Source organism: Acanthopagrus latus, chromosome 18 (genome assembly GCF_904848185.1).
Source record: "Acanthopagrus latus isolate v.2019 chromosome 18, fAcaLat1.1, whole genome shotgun sequence".
NCBI lineage: Eukaryota > Metazoa > Chordata > Actinopteri > Spariformes > Sparidae > Acanthopagrus > Acanthopagrus latus.
Genome location: NC_051056.1, coordinates 17,101,128 through 17,120,767, shown reverse-complemented (window position 1 = coordinate 17,120,767; position 19,640 = coordinate 17,101,128). Strand labels below are relative to the sequence as shown.

Genomic DNA, 19,640 nt, shown 5'->3' with positions numbered 1-19,640 from the left:
TCAGTCCTAAATGTTTTAGAAAAGGGAGCAATGTGGATGTTTTGTCAACCAAGGGACGACGTCAGTACAGTATGTGCTAAACCATTCCTTCTCGATGTAAAGCAAAGGATTCGTAGTCCTCTTGAATCCCCAACACCCACCGTGGCCGCTGAAGGCCATTTACTAACCGAGATTATAGAATTAAATGGGATTAAAGCGTTATCGTTAAACAGAATGTGACCTGCTGACGTTACGGCTGAATGAGAGGCTGGGACCGGTGTGCCGTGACTCAGACGATTCGCACGTGCAGCTAGAAACTTTTTAGCGAGAACACGATCTTACTTTGTAACACAGTCCGTGTACCGGAGGATCGCGCGTCCCTTTACCGATCAATCAAAACCACCCGGATCGCTTTCAGTGAAAACGGAGAAGGACATCTCACCGCTCTGAAGCCAAGCTCTGGCACACGGACGCGAGGGTGTCACAGCTGCGGTGTCAGTGATTCCTTCCTCCCAAACTATCAAGTCTCACATTTCTCCGTTCTCAGGGCAATCACAGACATAATTATCTCAATATGAGTCAGGTGTTTTGAAGAAGTTCCGCATTTGGGGGGAGGCCAACGCCAGAAGGCCAACACTAGCCAACCCCAGCTATCTTCAGAGGCATCTAGCGCATCTGCCAAGAAAAGCATCTCAGCCGCAGCCACCACTGGCTGTTAATTAGGGAGCGCTCCACCAAGAGCACTTCTACCGAGAGCACTGAAGCAGAAATGGGGACTGAAGCAGAGGGAAGTCCTTTTATATCGAAGCATTCAGCTCGAATTCACCCCGCTGTCCCATCCTGTGTGAAGTGGATCACATTGAGATCCTGCAGCCTCTGAATTGTACGTAACAGGTCACGCAGCTCGTTTGTTAACACTCTGCATTAATAATGCAAGTAAGATCTATAACATCATTCAGCGAGAGTGCACCGTTGTGACAGAGACTCAACCTTGTGTGCGGTTATCTCCCAAAAAAGTCAAGGGTGGGATCGATGCTATTAGCAGGCCTTTCATTTTAACTTTCTTAGAGCCGTATCAACATTCATCTGAAGATAAGATTGATCCCCTGAAGGGGAAAGTTGAGTATTCTGTGAGTTAGCCAGACCACGAAATAAAACTGTTGTCCATATACTTGCAGTTTTGTTTTTGTTTTTGTTTTTCTGGTTTATAGAGTTGTACATTTTATTTCGTGGGGTACGGAGTGGGGTTTTTTTGGACAAAACAAAACACCTGAAAAATCAGCTTTTCTTTTCTTCGCTTCATTTTATTGCACAAACAATCGTCCACTTGCTTGAATGTGAAAAGGCTGGTTACACGCAGCCATCATTCTAGTGGCACACCCACCAGTTTGGTTCGGCGGTCGGAATATTTATATTTCAGGGAGAGACCAGAATTAATCGCATCATTATTTGCTCCTTCTTTTATATGCCTCAGTGAGTTACTCACCAACTCTGGGGAAACTATCATTTTCTGTCTGCTTCTCCCTTGTGCTGCAGCGAACTCGGCGCTGGAAAGGTCAAACTTGGAGGGAAGCGGTCTGGCGTTTGCTCGAAAATGTGTGGCTGCTAGCTGTAGTTTTACATTTAGGGCTCTCCGTCTGGCAGGGCGAATCTGGACGCGGGTGAAGTCAAGGTCATCCCGGTTGTCCGTCCCCATCAGGCTTTAAAGAAAACTCCAGCCTGCCGGATGCTGGCTGTTTCTTCAGCAGCAGAACAAAAGGTGGTGGAGCCAACTAGCGGATCAATGTGCAAAAGGGTAGACTGTGGAGAAAGAAAAAAAAAAAGGAGAAAAAAAAGAAGAGGAATGGCATTATTGAAGTGGTTACACATTAAACACATTTCCTCTCTACCGTGCCACTGGGAAACAGAGTAATTGGCGGGTAGCTTGTGTTTGTATGTAGGCGCACAACAGACAGCAAAAGAAAAAGATCAATTCAGGGAGAGTGGAGGCAAAAAAAAAAATGGAGAGGGGGATGAAAATCTGCTGCATCTGGATATGTTTAGAAAGACAATGCAAAATCACCCCAGTCTGTGCTGTCGGCAGAAATCCATTTTGAGGTGGAGATGATTATCAGGAACGCAGTTATGAAGTGAGATGCCGAGATTACTGTCACTGTAAGGCGGTGGTTCTCCAGCTGCAGACCAGCAGTGCTGCCGCTGTTGTCTTCCCAACGAGAGTCAGTCAGGCAACGACATCGCATTTGTTTAAATTGACATTCTGATATTTATAAGGGGCTCTGTGGAGCTTCTGTGTTGTCGCTAGTTCACGTTAGCAGACAACATTTCTAAACTGAGTTTAGCTACCGTTGCTCTGTTTCGGCATAGCAGACAGAGGCGCTGAGACGAGGCAAGTCACATCGTTCGGGCTGCTGTGAAAAATCGGACCCCCTCGCAAAAAGTCAGAGTCCAGCGCAACTTAGACATACACAGCTTAAACAGATCATTCACAGTCCTGTGCGGACAATGTAGAGACGGAGGAAGGTCTCATTTTTCATGGCACCTGACAGTCCCTTACATGTGGCCAGTAGGAAAGTGATTATTACATGTGCACTTCTACAATTTGTTACCGTTGTCCTACTCAAGGAAAAACATTTAACCTTTTTTAACCAACTTTGGAGGGAAGACATCTTTCACCACCGCCGGAGGGAAACATTAGCCTTGATTTTAACGTTTCCATTCGTGTGCAGATTAAACCAACGAAACACCGTCTGTTAATTAAACCATTTTAGATAAAAATGTGCACGTGTATGCAGATTTTTAAAATGGGTTATTACCTCCTTTCCCAGTAGGCAAGTTTACCTTTCTGTTTTATTTTTCTTTTTTGGTATATCGTACGTTTTGATGTCACAATTGCGCCAGAAAACAGTAGAAAAAAAGCAGCAAGGAGGCCAGTAATGATGCTACAGTTGTTACTTTATCATCTTGTTTACCTCAGTCTCTCATTCCCAACTCAAATACTGCGTCAGGATTGTCGGTAGGGTCGGCTGATGTGTTGGTGGATACTACAAATTAGACCTTTAACGATGTTCAAGCCCTGGTCGCTGTTTTTCGAGTCAATATCCGAAGATTCAATATGTGTCTCATCGCATCGGAAAAGGGAATGGTCTGGTGTTTCTTTCGCTACCGATCAAAGCTTGAGCTGATAAAGACCCATGTTATGCCACCCTGGAATTACTACAGAGTGTGTCCCCTCCCACTGAAGAGAAACAGCAGATGTAAAAAGGTTTCTTTTGACCAGAATGAAAGGGGTATCAGTGAGCTTTAGGTATTGGTAGGTGTATTTTTGAGCTATGAACAGAACCAGGCCGGGTGTTTCCGATCTGTATCTACCTGCAGTGGTTTGTAAAGGTGTTCTGCTCATTTACGCTCATAAAGGAAGTTAGTGATGTGTCTCTCTGATGATACTGTGCCAATTCACGACAACAGTTTTCTTAGTGTGACTTTGAAAAAAAAAAGAAAAAAAAAGATTGTCATTGCCATCTGCCGTATCTGAGGGTCTGGCGGACGGGGCAGTCAGCGGTGCGTCACCACCAGCAACAATGAAATCTGCCCGTCTCGACTGGAGTCAGGTCTTACCGTCTGCCTAATTAAAGAGGTTTGAGGGAAGAGAGGTCGGCGCGATCTGGCCGCAGGTTCTGTGTATCTGTGTGTCATCGGCGTCTCGCTGCGCTTCATCCCAAGGTTGCCGCGTGCAGCCGCTGCCAGGCCGGCTGTGAGCTGTGGGCTGTGGGGGGTGAAAGCCCTGTTCTCTGCCCAGCCACCAGGTCAGGTGTGAGGAGGCTTACGGCCAGAGTCAAGGTTAGCAGGCGGTGAGGGAGTGCGGGGTTTGTCCAAGAAACTGCAGCGGGGCTTAAAAAAGTATTGAAGTCACACTCGGGAACAATTACAGCAGGGAGAAGCTATGATCCATCGAGCTCCGATATCACCGCAGCGGTGCGGGGCTTTTTTTCTTTTCATAGAGCTTTACTGTCACTTACTCATTAGATTGATGGATTATAAAAGCCCACTCTTGCTATTTCTGCATTATAATCAGCTCATTTCCTCTTTGTTTCCATTTCACTTTCTTGTTTTTTTTTTTTTTCTTTTTGCCCTCTCTCTCTCTCTCTCTCTGTCTCTCTCTCCCCCCGTCTGACATACTGCGGTGTGGGAAGTTTAAAGCCTTAATGATGGGGAAGCTGTCACAGAACGCTGACCCGCCCAAGCAGCTTGATAGCGTGAGTGAAAAGGGCTTTCGTGTGCTTGTGCTCCAAAACACCAGCATCCTCTCTTCCTGTAACCTTCAGATGTCCACAAAAGAAGGAAGACAAGTAGTTTGTGTAGTTTGGAAGGGCGTCCGGTCTAATCCGGGATGATTGCTGTATTGTTTGGTGCTACTGTATACCAGCTCATCCAGGCCAGTTTCAAGTTCACCGGGGCTAAATTGAAAAGCCGCGATTGCAGTTGAAGTGGGTGAAACCAAAGAAGTCCTTCAAACATTTTTTTTTTTTTTGCAGCCCAAGATTGTAAAGTTACAAGCCCGCCTTGCCTTCCATCACTCTCCCCTGCTCAGCGGGAATGTCGTAAACGATCCACGGTAACAAATATCCAAACGTCTCCCGGCCCAACACACACACACACACACACGCACGCACACAAACAGATGATAAACCGACGGTTTGTTTTTGTGACAGAGCCAGAGCCAGAACATGTGCAAACACGCTGATTTTGCTGTAAACTTGGTGTTGCGGTGTTTGTAGAAACACAGATGAAAACCGAGACATGGTTGACGGGTTTCTGCATGGCAGCCGCTCAGAAGTCCGTCCGTGGCAGACTGCAAGCTCATAAATAACACCCCTCGGACTGGGGGTTGGGGGGCCCCTCCTGGTCCACAACCCTGTCCAGCAAGTGAAGCGCACCAAAAATAAAAAAAAAAAAAAGCCGGGACAATTTAGAGTTTCAATATTGGATTTGTCTGAGGGGCCGAGAACAAAAGGAAGGAAGAAAATGCGGAATAAAAAGGCAGCATATGGTTTGTAGCACAGTCATGGAATGGCTCAGAAACACCAATTACTATTTTCAGACAGGCTGCGTGGGTTGAAACATGCTGTTATGCTCTGAAGGTGTGATATTTTTCAAAGCGGAGCGAGATCTACATCTTACTGTCTCACTGTAAATTCCTTTGAATTTTTTTTTTTTTCTTCTTCTTCTCGTTTTTCTACCTTCTGTCCAACAGTTGCCGAGGAGGACTCGTATCCCTGCAACCGCGAGGGAACTTCAGAGTGAGCGGGATATTGGAGCATGTTCACCGCCATCCTGCTCCTCTCTCATTATCAGCTCCTCCTTAATGAACGCTTCCTCTCTAACCGCTGCCTCCTCTCCTTCTCGTTCAGTTGTCGACTTCAGTGGCTTCCCTGCGTACCTGCAGGACATTAACTGCATTTACGGGGCGGTGGGAGGGGGACTGTTGCAGCCGCTTGGCTCTTAGCTCTCATCTCATGGGTGGTTTACTGTATCGATGTTTTCTGTCCCGTAGGTTGTGACCCTCGGGAAGAACAGCCGTGGTTACCACTACATTCTGGCCAATCTTGTGAGTAATAACCGAGCCGGTCCCCCTGAGAGGGAGTGGGACCAGCTTTCTGCCGCTGCAGCGTGATGGGGCCCCGAGTCTCAGCCACAAGCACACATGCATGCACAATAAATGGATTATAGGCTTTTGTATGAAAAAACACAGACTTGTAGATATTTTGTTTTTTTTTTCCTCCCCTCTGCTGTATATATAGAGCTTGTTATGTCTGTTGCTTGCGCCTCATCAATCACAACCCGGCAGCCAGACTTACATGACATATTTACCTCGATGAATATATTCATATTTAGATATAAATTAAGGTCCCGAGCAATAAATAAACAGCATTTAACCTTTTTAACCATCTTTGGAGGACAGCCATCCCTCCCTTTCAGTCTGGGGTGGGGAGGGATATATTCATTTAGCCTTGATATTAGCATGAGGGGGGGTTTGAAAGTGGAGGCCGGCCCCGGCTCACACCCGCTGATCCCCCGCCGCTGTTTCTCCGACTTTAGAGGATGTGATTATGCAGCAGTCAGACACATGTCCTTGCACGCCATGACACAATGCCGCACTTAAAAAACAGCAATTTAACCATAAAAAGAAATAACTCCATGTCATAGCTCGAGGGCAAAGGAGGACATTTTAAAAGGCAGCTGGAGCAGCATAGGGTTTTTTTGAAATGCATTAGAAAATGTTGTTTTTTTTTTTCCCTTTTTCCTTGTTTTACTTTTACATGTCAAAGCAATATGAATGAAAGTAGGCCAGCTGGCTCATGTAAAAAAGAGAAAATTAGTCCTCCACACGTAATCTGAGACAAACTCTAAAGTTATCTAATGGCAGGTTGTTTGCCTGTGAGTGCATTCAGGTTCACGCCACAATGTGTGAAGGGAAACAGGGAAACAGCGGCCTCATGTAATGGCAAACACATGTTGCCTTTTCACAGAGCACTGAGTTCGTAATAAAATGCACCTTGCATACTATTTTGCAATGCATCCCCCCCCCCAGGTTTTATTAAAACAAAAAACCTCAAAGAAAGGGACAAAGAAGTGACATGAGTCCTCTCCTTCCGTGTCTCAACTCAGGGATTTTCCAATGTGAGCTTGGACAAAGTCTTCGCCGGCGGAGCCAACATTTCAGGGTTTCAGATAGTCAACCCTGAGAACCCGATTGTGCAGCAGTTTATGCAGCGCTGGGAGCGGCTAGATGAAAGAGAATTCCCAGAAGCCCGAAACACTCCTCTGAAGGTACTTTTTGCTCGCGAGGCCTTTCATTGTGCATGCAGAATACAACTACCATCCCCTCTGAAGTGCTCTCTATCGGCTTCTCGCTGCCTCTCTCATCCTCTGTTTGCCTTTGTCACCCCCTCTTCCTCCCACCCTTTCGCTTCCTCCTCTTTGCTCCGCATCCCTCTCAGCGATCAATATATCAATAGGCGGTGCAAGGCAAGGTTATATCGCAGCTTCAATTTACATCTAATTAAACAATGATCAAGAAAGAAATGGATTTTGAATGGCATTTAATTAGATTTTGTCATGGTGCAGTGGTCCACAAACAAGTGGCTCAACCCCCAGTGGCGGAAAGGTCGGGCGAAAGTTGGAGGGGAGGTGCGTGGGAGATAAAGTCACGCATTAGACGCTCAGTTTTCCCCACGACTCTGCGCCGAAAAAAAGTTTGAGAGAGGTCCTGACCGTCAGACAAAGTCTTGGCTTTTTCTAATTAGATCTGTCTAATGAAACTATTTTTATTGTGAGTGAGGTGGCCGAGCTTTGCACCCGGCCCACCCGTGCTGACCAGACCAGGGGGCAGTTTCTCCATGAACATGAGCTGAAGGATGCGACACTCACAAAACACATCGACACAGAATGGTTTTAAACATGTGTTTAAAACGTTGTTGACAGTCATTTTATCCTGAACGACATATTCTAGATTTTGGGCGTTCTGGAAGAACTAAATTGAACACCTCTCCTTGTTTTCTTGCCTGAATAAACAAACTGACCTTGAGTTCAACACAACACTGTTTTACTTTGTTTGTATGTGGCGGACCCTGCCACTTCTCTAGCTTCAAACAGTGTTCTGGGGACCTTCTTTTTCTCGGAGAACAGCTTGTTTATTCAGTTATGAGTTCGTATTATCTCCTCATTAATATTGTCAATATTAAATCTGAGTTTGAATATCTTCTTGTCCCTTTGTAACCACTGCACAGTCATATTTCTCCATCGTTTGCTTCTCTTCTTCTTCTGTGTGCTGCCGTTTCATGTTTTTTTCGGGACATTTTTGCACAGTACACTTCAGCTCTGACCCATGACGCCATCCTGGTGATAGCAGAGGCCTTCAGGTACCTGCGTCGCCAACGAGTGGATGTCTCTCGCCGGGGCAGCGCTGGAGACTGTCTGGCCAATCCCGCCGTACCGTGGAGCCAAGGCATCGACATCGAGAGAGCTCTCAAAACGGTAGGGGGGCCGAGGAGAAAAGGCGACAGAGAGAGGGCGAGGGTGGGGGGAGAGAATGTCGCAAGCTGATAACCAAAGAAAAAGGCTAGAGGAAGAGAAGCGGGAGATAGTGAGCGCGAGCGTGATAAAGATGGAAAGTGACAGAGAGAAGGGAAGAGAGTGCAGAGCTGTTCTCCTCCCTCTGCCCCCAGATATCTCTGCACAGAGCTCACTCAAATCCAGGCCCTCATTACCATAAAACTACATCTTTTATTAAAGCGTATCCAGTTCATCATTTGATTAACAGACTGCACGCACTCCAGTAGCTCCATGGACACAAGCGCCTTAATACCAGCTATATATGCAAAGTGATGGCTATTACACATCCCCTTGTGTCTCTGTCCGTCCGTCCGTCTGTCCGTCTGTCTCTCTCTGCCTGTCTGTCACTCGCGCCAGGTCCAAGTGCAGGGTATGACCGGCAACATCCAGTTCGACAACTACGGCCGCAGGACCAACTACACCATAGATGTGTATGAGATGAAAGCAGGTGGGCCGAGGAAGGTAAGTTAGTAAGGTGACCTCCGTCATCCCCCATCCATCCACTGTCAAATCCAGAGCCGGTCAAAACACAGCTGGCACACATCAAGGTTCGGTTCATTACTTGTCGAAAAGAGAGAGAGAGAGAGAGAAAAAAAAAAAACTTGGAATTTGGCCAATGTGTAATTTTAAATGATTTATCGATCATCTGCGCTAAAGAACAAAACCCGGCGAATGTCGGCCACATGTCTGAGCGTGCCAAAACGCTTCCCTGAGCTCTGAGAGTAGAAAAAAAATGTTTAAACTCAAAGCCTCTACCTTCTGTAAAGCACTCGGGGGCCGTTGCAGCCATGTGGGACCAGCTGGGCTGACAGGACAGTGCAGAGTAATGCTGATTGCCTCTTTCTGCCTCCGTTAGGTAGCAGCACTGGAGAGCCGGGCATCACAAGGCCCTACAAATCACGCACAGCCTGCCATCTGATAGCTAAAAGTGTCTCATCAAACGAATGATATAAGACTTCTTTTTTTTTTTTTTCCCGTGCCATGGGATAGCACAGATACGATTTGACAGTAATTACCATTCAAATCACCAATTACTATAAAGGGGATCCACAGATTCCTCTGGCTCCTCTTCAGAATGGTAATTCCCAGCGGTACACTCACATTATAACCAGCACCATATGATGACCCCTGGTTTTATTTCATAACCTCGCCCAGTTCCAAGAGGCAGCTGTGAATTTCTTGTTAGCGGGATAAGTGTGGGCTCGGTCTGATATGACGTGTGATTATGCCGCCTGCCTCCGAGGCCTCTAAAGCCCACACTTCAGTTAGCATCACACAGCCCTCAGACCCATCCGAGCACAGCTTACCCGAGCAGGGAAAGAGAGAGAGAGAAGGAGAGAGAGATTCGGGGAAAGCAGGTCAGGGCGAAGGCGGGTGGGGGGGGGGGGTGAGTAAAAGAAAGAGGGAAGATGAGACAAGCTGGGCAGCAGTTTGTCAGGACCTGGAGCCCCGGTCACCCCACTGACAGTTAGAGGATGAAGGTTCTTAGCCGTGACTGTCACGAGTGATGTATGGGCTGATATCTGTCCCAGGCTGCTCAGGGGTGAGATCAGGACTTTGCCTCCGGAGCAGCGCTCCATGACACAGCTCCCCACAGTCCTCTCAAACGCCGCCGTCGGACAAGAGAGTAAACATTTAGAGGCTCTCTCCCCGGTCTGGCAAATGTGCTAACTGCACTGTAACAACAGTCTGGAGCAGCTGAAGTTTGAAAAAAAAAAAGTTCGCTGCTTTCTAGCGCCTCCACTTGGCGCTGAGAGACTCTGCACTGTTGTACACCTGTCTTGGCCCAAACATTTAAAGATCTGAGGCCAAAAAAAAAAAAAAAAAAAAAGAGAAAAAAATGCAGACCAGATGTGACGGAGGGGGGGCTGGAGGTGGGGTGGGGGGGTGCAGGGGATCCTCGCCAGCAACAGTTAGACTATTGGCAGCAACATATGCAACACGTTTCATCGTGAGCCAGAGCAGCCATTATTTCAGACGGGCAAACAAACACTTGACATTGGTTTGACTTAAGCATCTGTACGGCAGAGCGAGGCGTAACTGCAATGGCAGGACTGCGCACAAGACACTGTGCAGCCACTGGAATATTATGCTGAATTATTTAAGGCGTATGCAGTTCACAGGCCCGAATATCAATTATTTACCATAAAACCTGGGAAGCTGAAGGTGGGGAGGGTTTGAGTTAGTCTGCCGCGTGCTCGCGCGGCCTCGCTCCTGCACATGCGACTACATCTTTGATCGTGACACTAACTGCATGTTGAATGTAGAAACTCTCTGTTTACCCCATTGCTCAGGATTGCCAAGCCACTGTTTAGTATTCTGCTCGCACGCCGCTGTTTCAGCCGAAACTTTAGGGCAGCGGCGGCAGCAGGCCTCTGGGAGACGCAGTGTTGTTTTAATGAGCCCTGCATCATAGCAGTCCCCAGTATTGCTCAGAAGTACCCCTGCTATATGCTGTCTTACACATCGTCAGAGGGCTGGAATGCATCACTAACCGCTGTTTTCTCTTTGCAGATTGGGTACTGGAACGAGTACGCGCGATTTGTAAATATTATGGACCCGCAGGTCTCCAACGACTCCTCAGTGGAAAACCGAACGATTGTGGTCACTACTATTATGGTACACTTTCCATGCAGTTTTAAATGTTTCGCGTATTCTGCCACTCAAGGTCATGGTGTTGATTCCAACGAGTGATACATTCTGTCCTGGGCGGGTAGAACCACATCTTTTTTGTGTTGCTTTCCATCCACTCACTACATGTTGAAACAGTCGGTACCGAGAGCGGGGGAGTGTTTCAACTGTATCCGTGTGGGTGTCAAAGCATTTTGATTTTCCATACTTCAGTGGCCTGTCGTAGCAGTGACATCACAATAATGGTATAAATGATAATGGTTGACTCCATCAATTACCAAAAAAAAAAAAAAAAGCATACAAACACATACGTAAGTAGACCTGTCTGTCCTCATCAAGTAAATGTTCAATGACACTTGGGATAGACTGGCCGAAGAATGACTAGAGGATGATGCTGCAATGGTTTCTCAAGCTGGGCAAAGCAAAATAAACAGTATTGGAGGAGGGATAAGTAGGTGTGGGTATCTTTTTCCTTGTTATTGCCTCTCCAATCTATTTTGTATTGCTCCTATGTGTGTTCTGTGTTGAAGTATAACTTCCAGTCAGCGACGTTCAGCCATTTTCTGGGAATATTCCCGATAAACAAAGAAAAATACCTTCAATCTATTTTTTTTTTGTAAAACTGTATTTACTCAACTAAACCTTTCAGGCTTGGTGCGTAGCTTCCTTTGCAAAATGTATTTACTGACTGTATAAAGGCATTATAATTACCTGATGCAGTACCTCAATCTCTGCAAACAAACATTATGGAAATGATAAAAGGGAAAAAAATAATAAAAAACACGATAAGAATCTCTGCCATTTATGCACAGTTAGATTTCATTTGTATTGCGAGGCGTGAGCCGGCGTCACTCGATAGCAGAGGGGGAAACATTGCACGTCTCCAGATGAGAAATACAGTCAGGAGGTAAACATGTGTTAACTCGAGGGAAACACTCAGAGGATCCGAGGTGAGGGGATACGTTCAGCACAGAACAAACAAACCATTGCTCTCCTACTTGCACTCTAATTGTGTGTGGCTGTAATGACAATGCCTCTCCTGAGCAGTCCTATTGTTTGATAATGATGATGTGCTCAGTAAGAGAAAAGACAAAGCTGCACCAGCGTTTTGAAAAGGAGAGGGGAAACTAGCACGCTCCCGCTCTCCCGATGTAATTATTTTATTTATCACCTATTCTTTTTTTCTTTTGCATTTTTCTGGATAGCAAATAAAAGCTCTTTTGTTTTTGTTTTTGTTTTTTTTCCTTTGGAATGAAACAGCCTTCTTTAACTGCGCATTGGCGCAATGTGCTTGAATATGTTGAGATACTATGGGCACTCTCTGATCCCTCTCCTGTCACTGGCATTTACTTATGAAACCCATCCCCATTCCCATCCCCACCCACCTGAGCTGACCCACACCTTGCCTCTCAATGACTCCCAGCCCTATTCAGAGCTCGTCCCGGCCCGTCCTGTCTGAAAAAAAAAAAACCTTTGCCCTCCCTTCATCCTTTATTATGCCACAGAGTTGCACCCTTGGGCTCAAAAACGGGGGTTGGGTGCATTGGGCTCGGTGTCTGCTGGCTGTCATGGCTTGATGAAAGCAGTGTGACCACATGATCAGGCTGCAGTTATCAGTTTATATTTGTGCATTTGCGGGGCATCATCTCTGTACGCATGCCTGCATGGATGTGGTTATAGCAGCTTATGATGTTTTGAAATCTTTCTGTGGGTTGGGGGGCAGGGGGGGATGTGTGTGAGTGCATGTGGTGCATATTTCTGTATATTTGAACTGTGTGCCAGGGCATGAGAGTGAATAAACCAGCGTGTGTTTGAACCAACAGGAAGCTCCTTATGTGATGTACAAGAGAAATTATATGCAACTGGATGGGAATGAAAGATATGAAGGCTACTGCGTCGATTTAGCATCTGAGATTGCCAAACATGTTGGAATTAAGTACAAACTGTCTATAGTAATGGATGGGAAGTACGGAGCCCGAGACCCCGAGACCAAGACGTGGAACGGGATGGTGGGTGAACTGGTCTATGGGGTGAGTACTGGGAGCCTCGGAATTTTTATTCGCTGATTACATGACAGTTTGCAAGGAACTTCAACATGAGAGGAGATCTCATTTTTCTGTCTTAAGGTTATCACCAACCCGTTGTGAACTCTCTCAGCTCTTGCCCAGTTCAAGGTCTAATGCTGTCTCAGGAAGCTCAGCTGTGAGTGAATTTGTCAAACGCATGCCTCAAGCATTGGGGGGGTTGGTGATCATCTTGAGACGGAGAAAATGAAATCATTTCTCAGTGCTGTTCATTGCAATTAATCCTCCTTGCATAGCGTGGAAAGCTCTCTGTCTGTGTCTCCCCCACTCTCTCTCTCTCTCTCTCTTACAGTCGATACAGAGGTAGGTACATGAACAACAATGACACCATATGGCAAACACACTGTAATCACTTTGATGAATGAAAGATTGTATGCCTTTGAAGCGATTGTGTAATTATGTTCCATGTTTGATGTGTATGATGAATACGCCATGTTGTAAATTCACAGCTGACAAAATGTGCCGCAGCATCAACAGCTAAATGGTCGGCCTTTGCGGTTCTTTGGAAAACAACAAGCTCCATATGTGTCGCGCTCCATAAAGTTTGAACCTCTCACATTAAGGGAAGGGTCACACCGTGTTTTACATCTGACAGAGCGCTCGGGGCTCTCGCGGCACCTCGAGCTATCCTAAAGTGCCGCCACCCCACCGCCCACCTCCACCCCTCTTCCCCACGTTCTCGCCTTTTTCTCCGAGGCCACAATAGTTGAACAGGGGCCAAATGCAAAATGCATGAGGGTTAGGCTTCCTCATCTGTTCAATTTCCCAACTATCAGCCGGAGAGATTGCTCGGTTTGATGTGCTATCGCCACCAAATTATCTTTCAAATGGGAAAAGTCTACTCCCCGCAGATGGAAGGTGGAAGAAAAAAAGTCCCCCATCACGTCGCCGTCGAGGCTTCCCGGGCCTATAATTGGGTCTAATAGTTTTGTACATTTTGACCTTTTGACCAGTAAATTAATTTGATTTTAGTTGTCTTTTAAAGGTTAGGCCCGCGGCTGCTCTTTATTGCTTTGTTTCCCTCGCCCATTGATTGAGTGCTGCTTACTGCCTGCGCGAGGATTAAATGGTTATAGCCCTTCACAATCCCGTGTTGACAGGGTAAAGAAAACAGTCGGGTTTATTGGGTCTATTTGTGTTGCTCCTGGTCTGACCTTGCGAGAAAACGTTTTCTGCCTCGCGCCGCCTCGATCCAACGATTTCTCCATTTCGACATAAAAAGACAATACGCAGACACAATACAAAGAATTGTCCTTCACGGAGTTGCTCCTTTGAAGAGGAGCAGTTATTTAATTAATCACATGCACACTGGCTGCAGTAACACTGTCTAACGTGATTAATTATTTTCTTCTGCTTTTACAAAGAAACCCATTGTGATTTCTTAAAAGGCAGCACCACCTCCATGGATGTGTTTTGATAACATGATGTGATTGAAGCAGCAGACCAAAGGGAGGGAGATAAAGAGAAACAGCTTGGAAAATTAAAAAAATAAAGCCAGTGCCAGAATAAGCTGTGTTTGGGAAATCCAGCTTACTGAATGGCATGTGGCTTGTTGATTTCTTTCTGTCCACGGCAACCTCTTTGTTGTGCTTTCTGCCTTTTGAATAAACAAAAAAAACAAAATAAATAGACAACAGCTACACTTGAAGATAGCTATCAGACAGCTCAACTTCTTTCTTTTAAATTCGTTTTGCTTTTTCTTTGTTTTCCCTCTCTCTCCCATGGAAAACACTGCTCCTGAAACGTCCCGTCAGTACTTCGGCCTTTAATTCTTTGACTTTGCGACATCGCACCATCACCATGTCAAACATGTGCATAATTGATTCCTTGTGGCTAGCTGGACTTGCAAAAGTTGATTTAGCACAGCTGCTCTGTTGTTGGTAGTGGTCCTGGGTCAGGCATGTGTGAGCTGACCAATCAGAGCAGGCTGGGTATTCAGGAGGGGGGCCCTTAAAGAGACAGGAGCTAAAACAGACTGTTTCAGACAGAAGGGGGATACACACCTGCAGCACTCGACAGTATGAGAAAACTGATGTGTTTTTTGAGCCGTAAGCATTTAAACCTATTCTAGTAGTAACCCAGAATCAAATTATGAACCTGGAAATGAGCAGACCATGTCTCTTTTAAAATGTAGTTTAAATGTAAACAAATATTTGAAATCGGCCATATAGAAACATGTCATATAAAATTGCTTTCTTAAGAAACAATTTAAAAGCGTTTTCCCTTGTTTTTGGTCCTAATTAAGGAAACATTTGGTCAAACATGACTCAGACACCCATCTGCCTCGGTGGATTTATTCCAAGCTGTCTCTCTGAAAGTTTTGCCGAGCTTTCCCATCCTTCTCCCTCCCTGTGTGGCAACATTTCAGTAAAAAAAAACCCAAAAAAACAAGAAAACCTCTGATGAATTTTACAGGTTTAATCTTAGATGTATTATAGCTTAGATCTGAGGTCATAACACTGCAAATTCTGTGTGTGTGTGTGTGTTTTCTTCAGCTTTGCTTCGAGTGTCCCAGCCAGAAGCAAATCTCTTACAATCATGTGTACACTGTGTGATAACATTGTTTTATTCTCTCTCTCCAGCTCCAGTCACTCACACATACATTTAAAATGACACGTTTCTTTGTGCAGGTCATGACTAATGCTTGCTGTGCATGTCCCTGTTTCCAGAGAGCAGATATAGCTGTTGCACCTCTCACCATTACTCTGGTTCGAGAGGAGGTGATAGACTTTTCCAAGCCCTTTATGAGCTTGGGCATCTCCATTATGATAAAGAAGCCACAAAAGTCCAAGCCCGGCGTTTTCTCCTTCCTGGACCCGCTGGCCTATGAGATCTGGATGTGTATTGTGTTTGCCTATATTGGGGTGAGCGTGGTCCTGTTCCTGGTCAGTCGGTTCAGTCCCTACGAGTGGAACCTCGAGGAACAGGACGAGACCAAAGACCCCCAGACACCACCCGATCCCCCCAATGACTTTGGCATCTTCAATTCTCTCTGGTTCTCACTGGGCGCCTTCATGCAGCAGGGCTGTGACATCTCACCCAGGTGGGTCAGATCCAGCAGACAGCGATCTCTGTGCACAGCAAAACATGCGTTCACCTTTTCCTACACACAAACTGGTGTTTCACCTTTCCACTGATTGTGCTGTCGTTTTGCGGTTTACACAGCGTTCAGTTAAAAGCCAATCAGAGCCACATTTGTAGACTTGATTTTAATTATTAATGAGTGAGTAATTTATTTGTATTATATGTATTACTTCCTTCCTTGTTAATGATCTTTTCATTGATCTTGAATTGCAAAGCACTTTGTGAAGTCCATATATTTAATACGAACTGTATGGATTAACCATCGATCATCCTTCTGACATTTAGTATCAGTGATTGAGATGTAACCACGATGATGGCTCACAGGTACATGGACAGGCGCTATAAGTAGCCACAGTTGTTTCAGTAGTGTAATTGCAGCTGTTCTGATGCTGTTGGAGAACAGTGGGAAGATAGCTGGTTAAATTGCTTCAGGCTTCTTAGTCTCTGTTCTCCTCAGTCATGAATAGGGGAGCAGGCACAAGTATTGGTGTGTAAATGGATGCTTAAGGGTGTTTTTTACATCCGTTTAGGCTTAGCTGTCGGAGTGGATCTTAAACATGTGCACTTGCACGCGTTTTTTTCCTTTCTTTCTTTCAGTGTGTTATATAGGATTCTTCTGTACAGGAAAGGTCTTGAAAGTTACAAAACCCAAAGTCCGCGCCAACAGGATCTCCTCTTTCCCATGGAAAACACTGCTCCTGAAACGCCTCGCCAGTAGTCCTGCCTTTAATTCAGTTTTTTCATCAGACCACGTCACCATGTCACACATATGCATAGTTTATACCTATATTTAGAGAAAGAAGTGAGGTTAACTGGAAGGTGGAAACACAACAGAGCTGACCGGAGACGCGGTGAGCAATGCTGGTTCAGACGTGTGTGAGCTGACCAATCAGAGCAGGCTGGATATTTTGGAGGGTGGGGGCTTGAAAACAGACTGTTTCATACAGAGCTGGAGCGCTGGACAGTCTGAGAAAACTGATGTGTTTTGGGCGTTAAAGCATATAAAAAATATTCTAGTAGCAAACCAAAATAAAATATTGAACCTGAAAATGAGCAGCATGCATCTCATAGATCTATAAAAAAGAAGCGGGTGTGTCAGCATCTTTTATAAATCTGAAAACAATGCGTAGTTTTATACATCCAGCCGCAGGAGTGGACAGCAGAGACAATAGAGAGAAAAATAAAGTGCAAGTGATGAGATGTGTTCTTGATAAGTACACAGATTCACTCGAGCATCCTCATTCCTTGTCGTCTTCCTTTAGGTGTTCATTATTTTACTCATTTCACTTTTATTGCTGCTATTATATGTGTAATTGAGTCTGTCAGTTTGTATGCTGAAATTACCATCGCCGGAATGGTTACATCAATACTTTCTTCAGGCTATGATGTGAACTCTGACCCCGATTTGTTTTCACAGCCAGTTAAAGACTGGGATTAGAGTACATTTTAAACAACCTGCGCTAGCTTCCCTGGAAGCGTGCCGTCTTAGAGTGCTGACACGGTAGCGTTTGATGTACACGAAAATACTGATGACGACGCAGTTAGGCACAAACACGACTGGCTGATCCACGCAGGCTGATCGGCGCCACATGTCGCTGTGTAATTACATTTTGTTTCCCTGTCACCAACCTCCCCTCTCGCAGGTCTCTGTCGGGCCGCATCGTTGGTGGCGTGTGGTGGTTCTTCACGCTCATCATCATCTCCTCCTACACAGCCAACCTGGCTGCCTTCTTGACAGTGGAGAGGATGGTCTCTCCTATAGAAAGTGCCGAAGATCTGGCCAAGCAGACAGAGATAGCATACGGCACTCTGGACTCAGGCTCCACAAAGGAGTTTTTTAGGGTGAGTAGCATCAAGGAACCATTTCAGCACCTGACTAATCACTTTGCTTTCAGACAAAACTGCCAATGGCTCGCTTGAACATTTTGCACTCTTGGCTTGTTGCATCATAAAAAAATAATAATAATACTTTGTGTACTGTCCTTGATAAACTCCTCCTCGCAGCCTTTTCCATTTTGTACCTATAGCGCGGCACTACTGACCCTCACTAGATTGCTCCAAATGAGGCATGTTGACAGAGAAGCAGTTCTTGAACTCTTATGACACGAACGTGGAAATTTATGCGGCTGTACTGCAGTGTGCAACCTTGAGGCACAGGGGCTGTCAGCAGAAAGTGTGATAACAACGTGGAAGCCTCAGAGGTGATAAAAACAGGAGGCTAATCAAAGCACCCGCATCAGGCTCAAACTCAGAAGGGTCAGCTCATGAAATATAATTAGCTAGCTGGCCATGGCTGGCAAATTGGACCTGATGAAGAAGAGCCCTGTAGGTCAAACAGAGCAGCCTGAGAAACGGCTCAGATGGAATAAGCAATATGTCCGTCGGCGCGAGGGAGTAGCCAGGCAATTAAGTCATAAATTAACTAAAAATCTGAGGCGAAAGTATATTAGTCTCCGAAAAGCAGCCACATGCTCACCGTGCAGGAGTTAAACAGCGGCGCATATCTTTCCATTCATATCGTTTCCACCCTTTTGCTGTGAAATTCATAGGCGTCCTAGCTTGTGGGCGAGGCCGCGTCTCCAGTCCGATCCCTCGCATTCGCAGAGCAATAAGTCGAAAAAAGAATTAATGAAACAGCACTCTGCCTGCGATGACGAAAAGGCAATCTGACAGTCTTTTATCTTACGCTCCTCATTACTCATCAGCAGGAGAGAAACAATTCATATGTTTCACAGCTGCAGCCCGTTGGCAGAAAAGAGCAATTCATTTGCGTTACCCCTGGGTTGGGATTGCTCAGAACGACAGAATGCAAAATCGAATCCATGTTTTGTTTTTTGTTTTTTTCAAACAAAGAGAGACAAGATAGTTGGGTTTGATATTTTAAAGGGTTTTAAGGCTGCGAACACTGTGGTACAGCTGGTTGCAAGAGGCTGCGGAAGATAATATATCCTGGGAAACATGGAAAATGACATTCACTTCCGAAGCGCTTTATTCTCAGCACAAAGCCTGCCTTCACTTTTGCTCTCATCAAAGATGCTCCTCAGGTGTATATACAGTTTATGTCTCTGTATCACAAGCATGACGAACGCCAATTACAGATTAGGAGCCGCTCACAGGACTCCTTTGCTAGCGGAACAATCCGAGAGGTGCTCGTGAAGTTACTTTTTTTTTTTTTCTTTTTACCCTATTCTGTATAATGAGTGTCCTAGTTACATCCCTGAGTCTTCAAATAGGAAGTGACATGTGTGAACCGCCATTCCGAGGGACTTTTAATTAAAGCTGCAGAAGGCTTACAAGGAAAAAAAAACCACGCTGATTAATAAGAGTTAAAGTTCTCTTTCAGATCTGTTTTTCAGGAAATACATTCAGGTTTAATTAGACCCATACGGCATCAGCCAGCTGGAAATTTCAAATCAAGTCCAATGTTTCACACAAGACATATGTCATCATCGCTGCCACCTCCCTCCCCCCCCCCCCACCCCCCCACCCCCCGACTTCAATTTTTGATGACTTCACCTGGAACGTTACAAGGCTGCCTGACAAGTAGAGCAAACTCAGGACTGTTGTAAAATGTGTAAAATCCTTCCAGGATAAGCAGAAAACAAGAAACAGTCGCACAAGTCTGATTCAGCACAAAACCATCCTGCATTTCATCGGTTAAAGGATCCTTTAGGATATTCCTCGGATTCTGCTTTGAATGCTGGAGTTGTGGTTGGAGAGAACACTAGTCTGTGCACCAATCCAATACCA

The 19,640-nt window shown here is 45.5% G+C and overlaps 1 protein-coding gene across 3 annotated transcripts in view; it reads left to right on the top strand.

Annotated features, from left to right (window-relative positions):
* The window catches only part of LOC119007729 (glutamate receptor 3), an 88,627-nt gene that overhangs the window by 51,480 nt on the left and 17,507 nt on the right, over window positions 1–19,640 (top strand). For all 3 annotated transcript variants that reach the window (XM_037077584.1, XM_037077583.1, XM_037077585.1), the window contains exons 5-12: window positions 5,531–5,584; window positions 6,646–6,807; window positions 7,846–8,013; window positions 8,449–8,553; window positions 10,606–10,710; window positions 12,546–12,752; window positions 15,476–15,849; window positions 17,534–17,732. In XM_037077584.1, coding sequence (XP_036933479.1) covers window positions 5,531–5,584; window positions 6,646–6,807; window positions 7,846–8,013; window positions 8,449–8,553; window positions 10,606–10,710; window positions 12,546–12,752; window positions 15,476–15,849; window positions 17,534–17,732 — 1,374 coding nt within the window. The remainder of the gene's footprint in view (window positions 1–5,530; window positions 5,585–6,645; window positions 6,808–7,845; window positions 8,014–8,448; window positions 8,554–10,605; window positions 10,711–12,545; window positions 12,753–15,475; window positions 15,850–17,533; window positions 17,733–19,640) is intronic.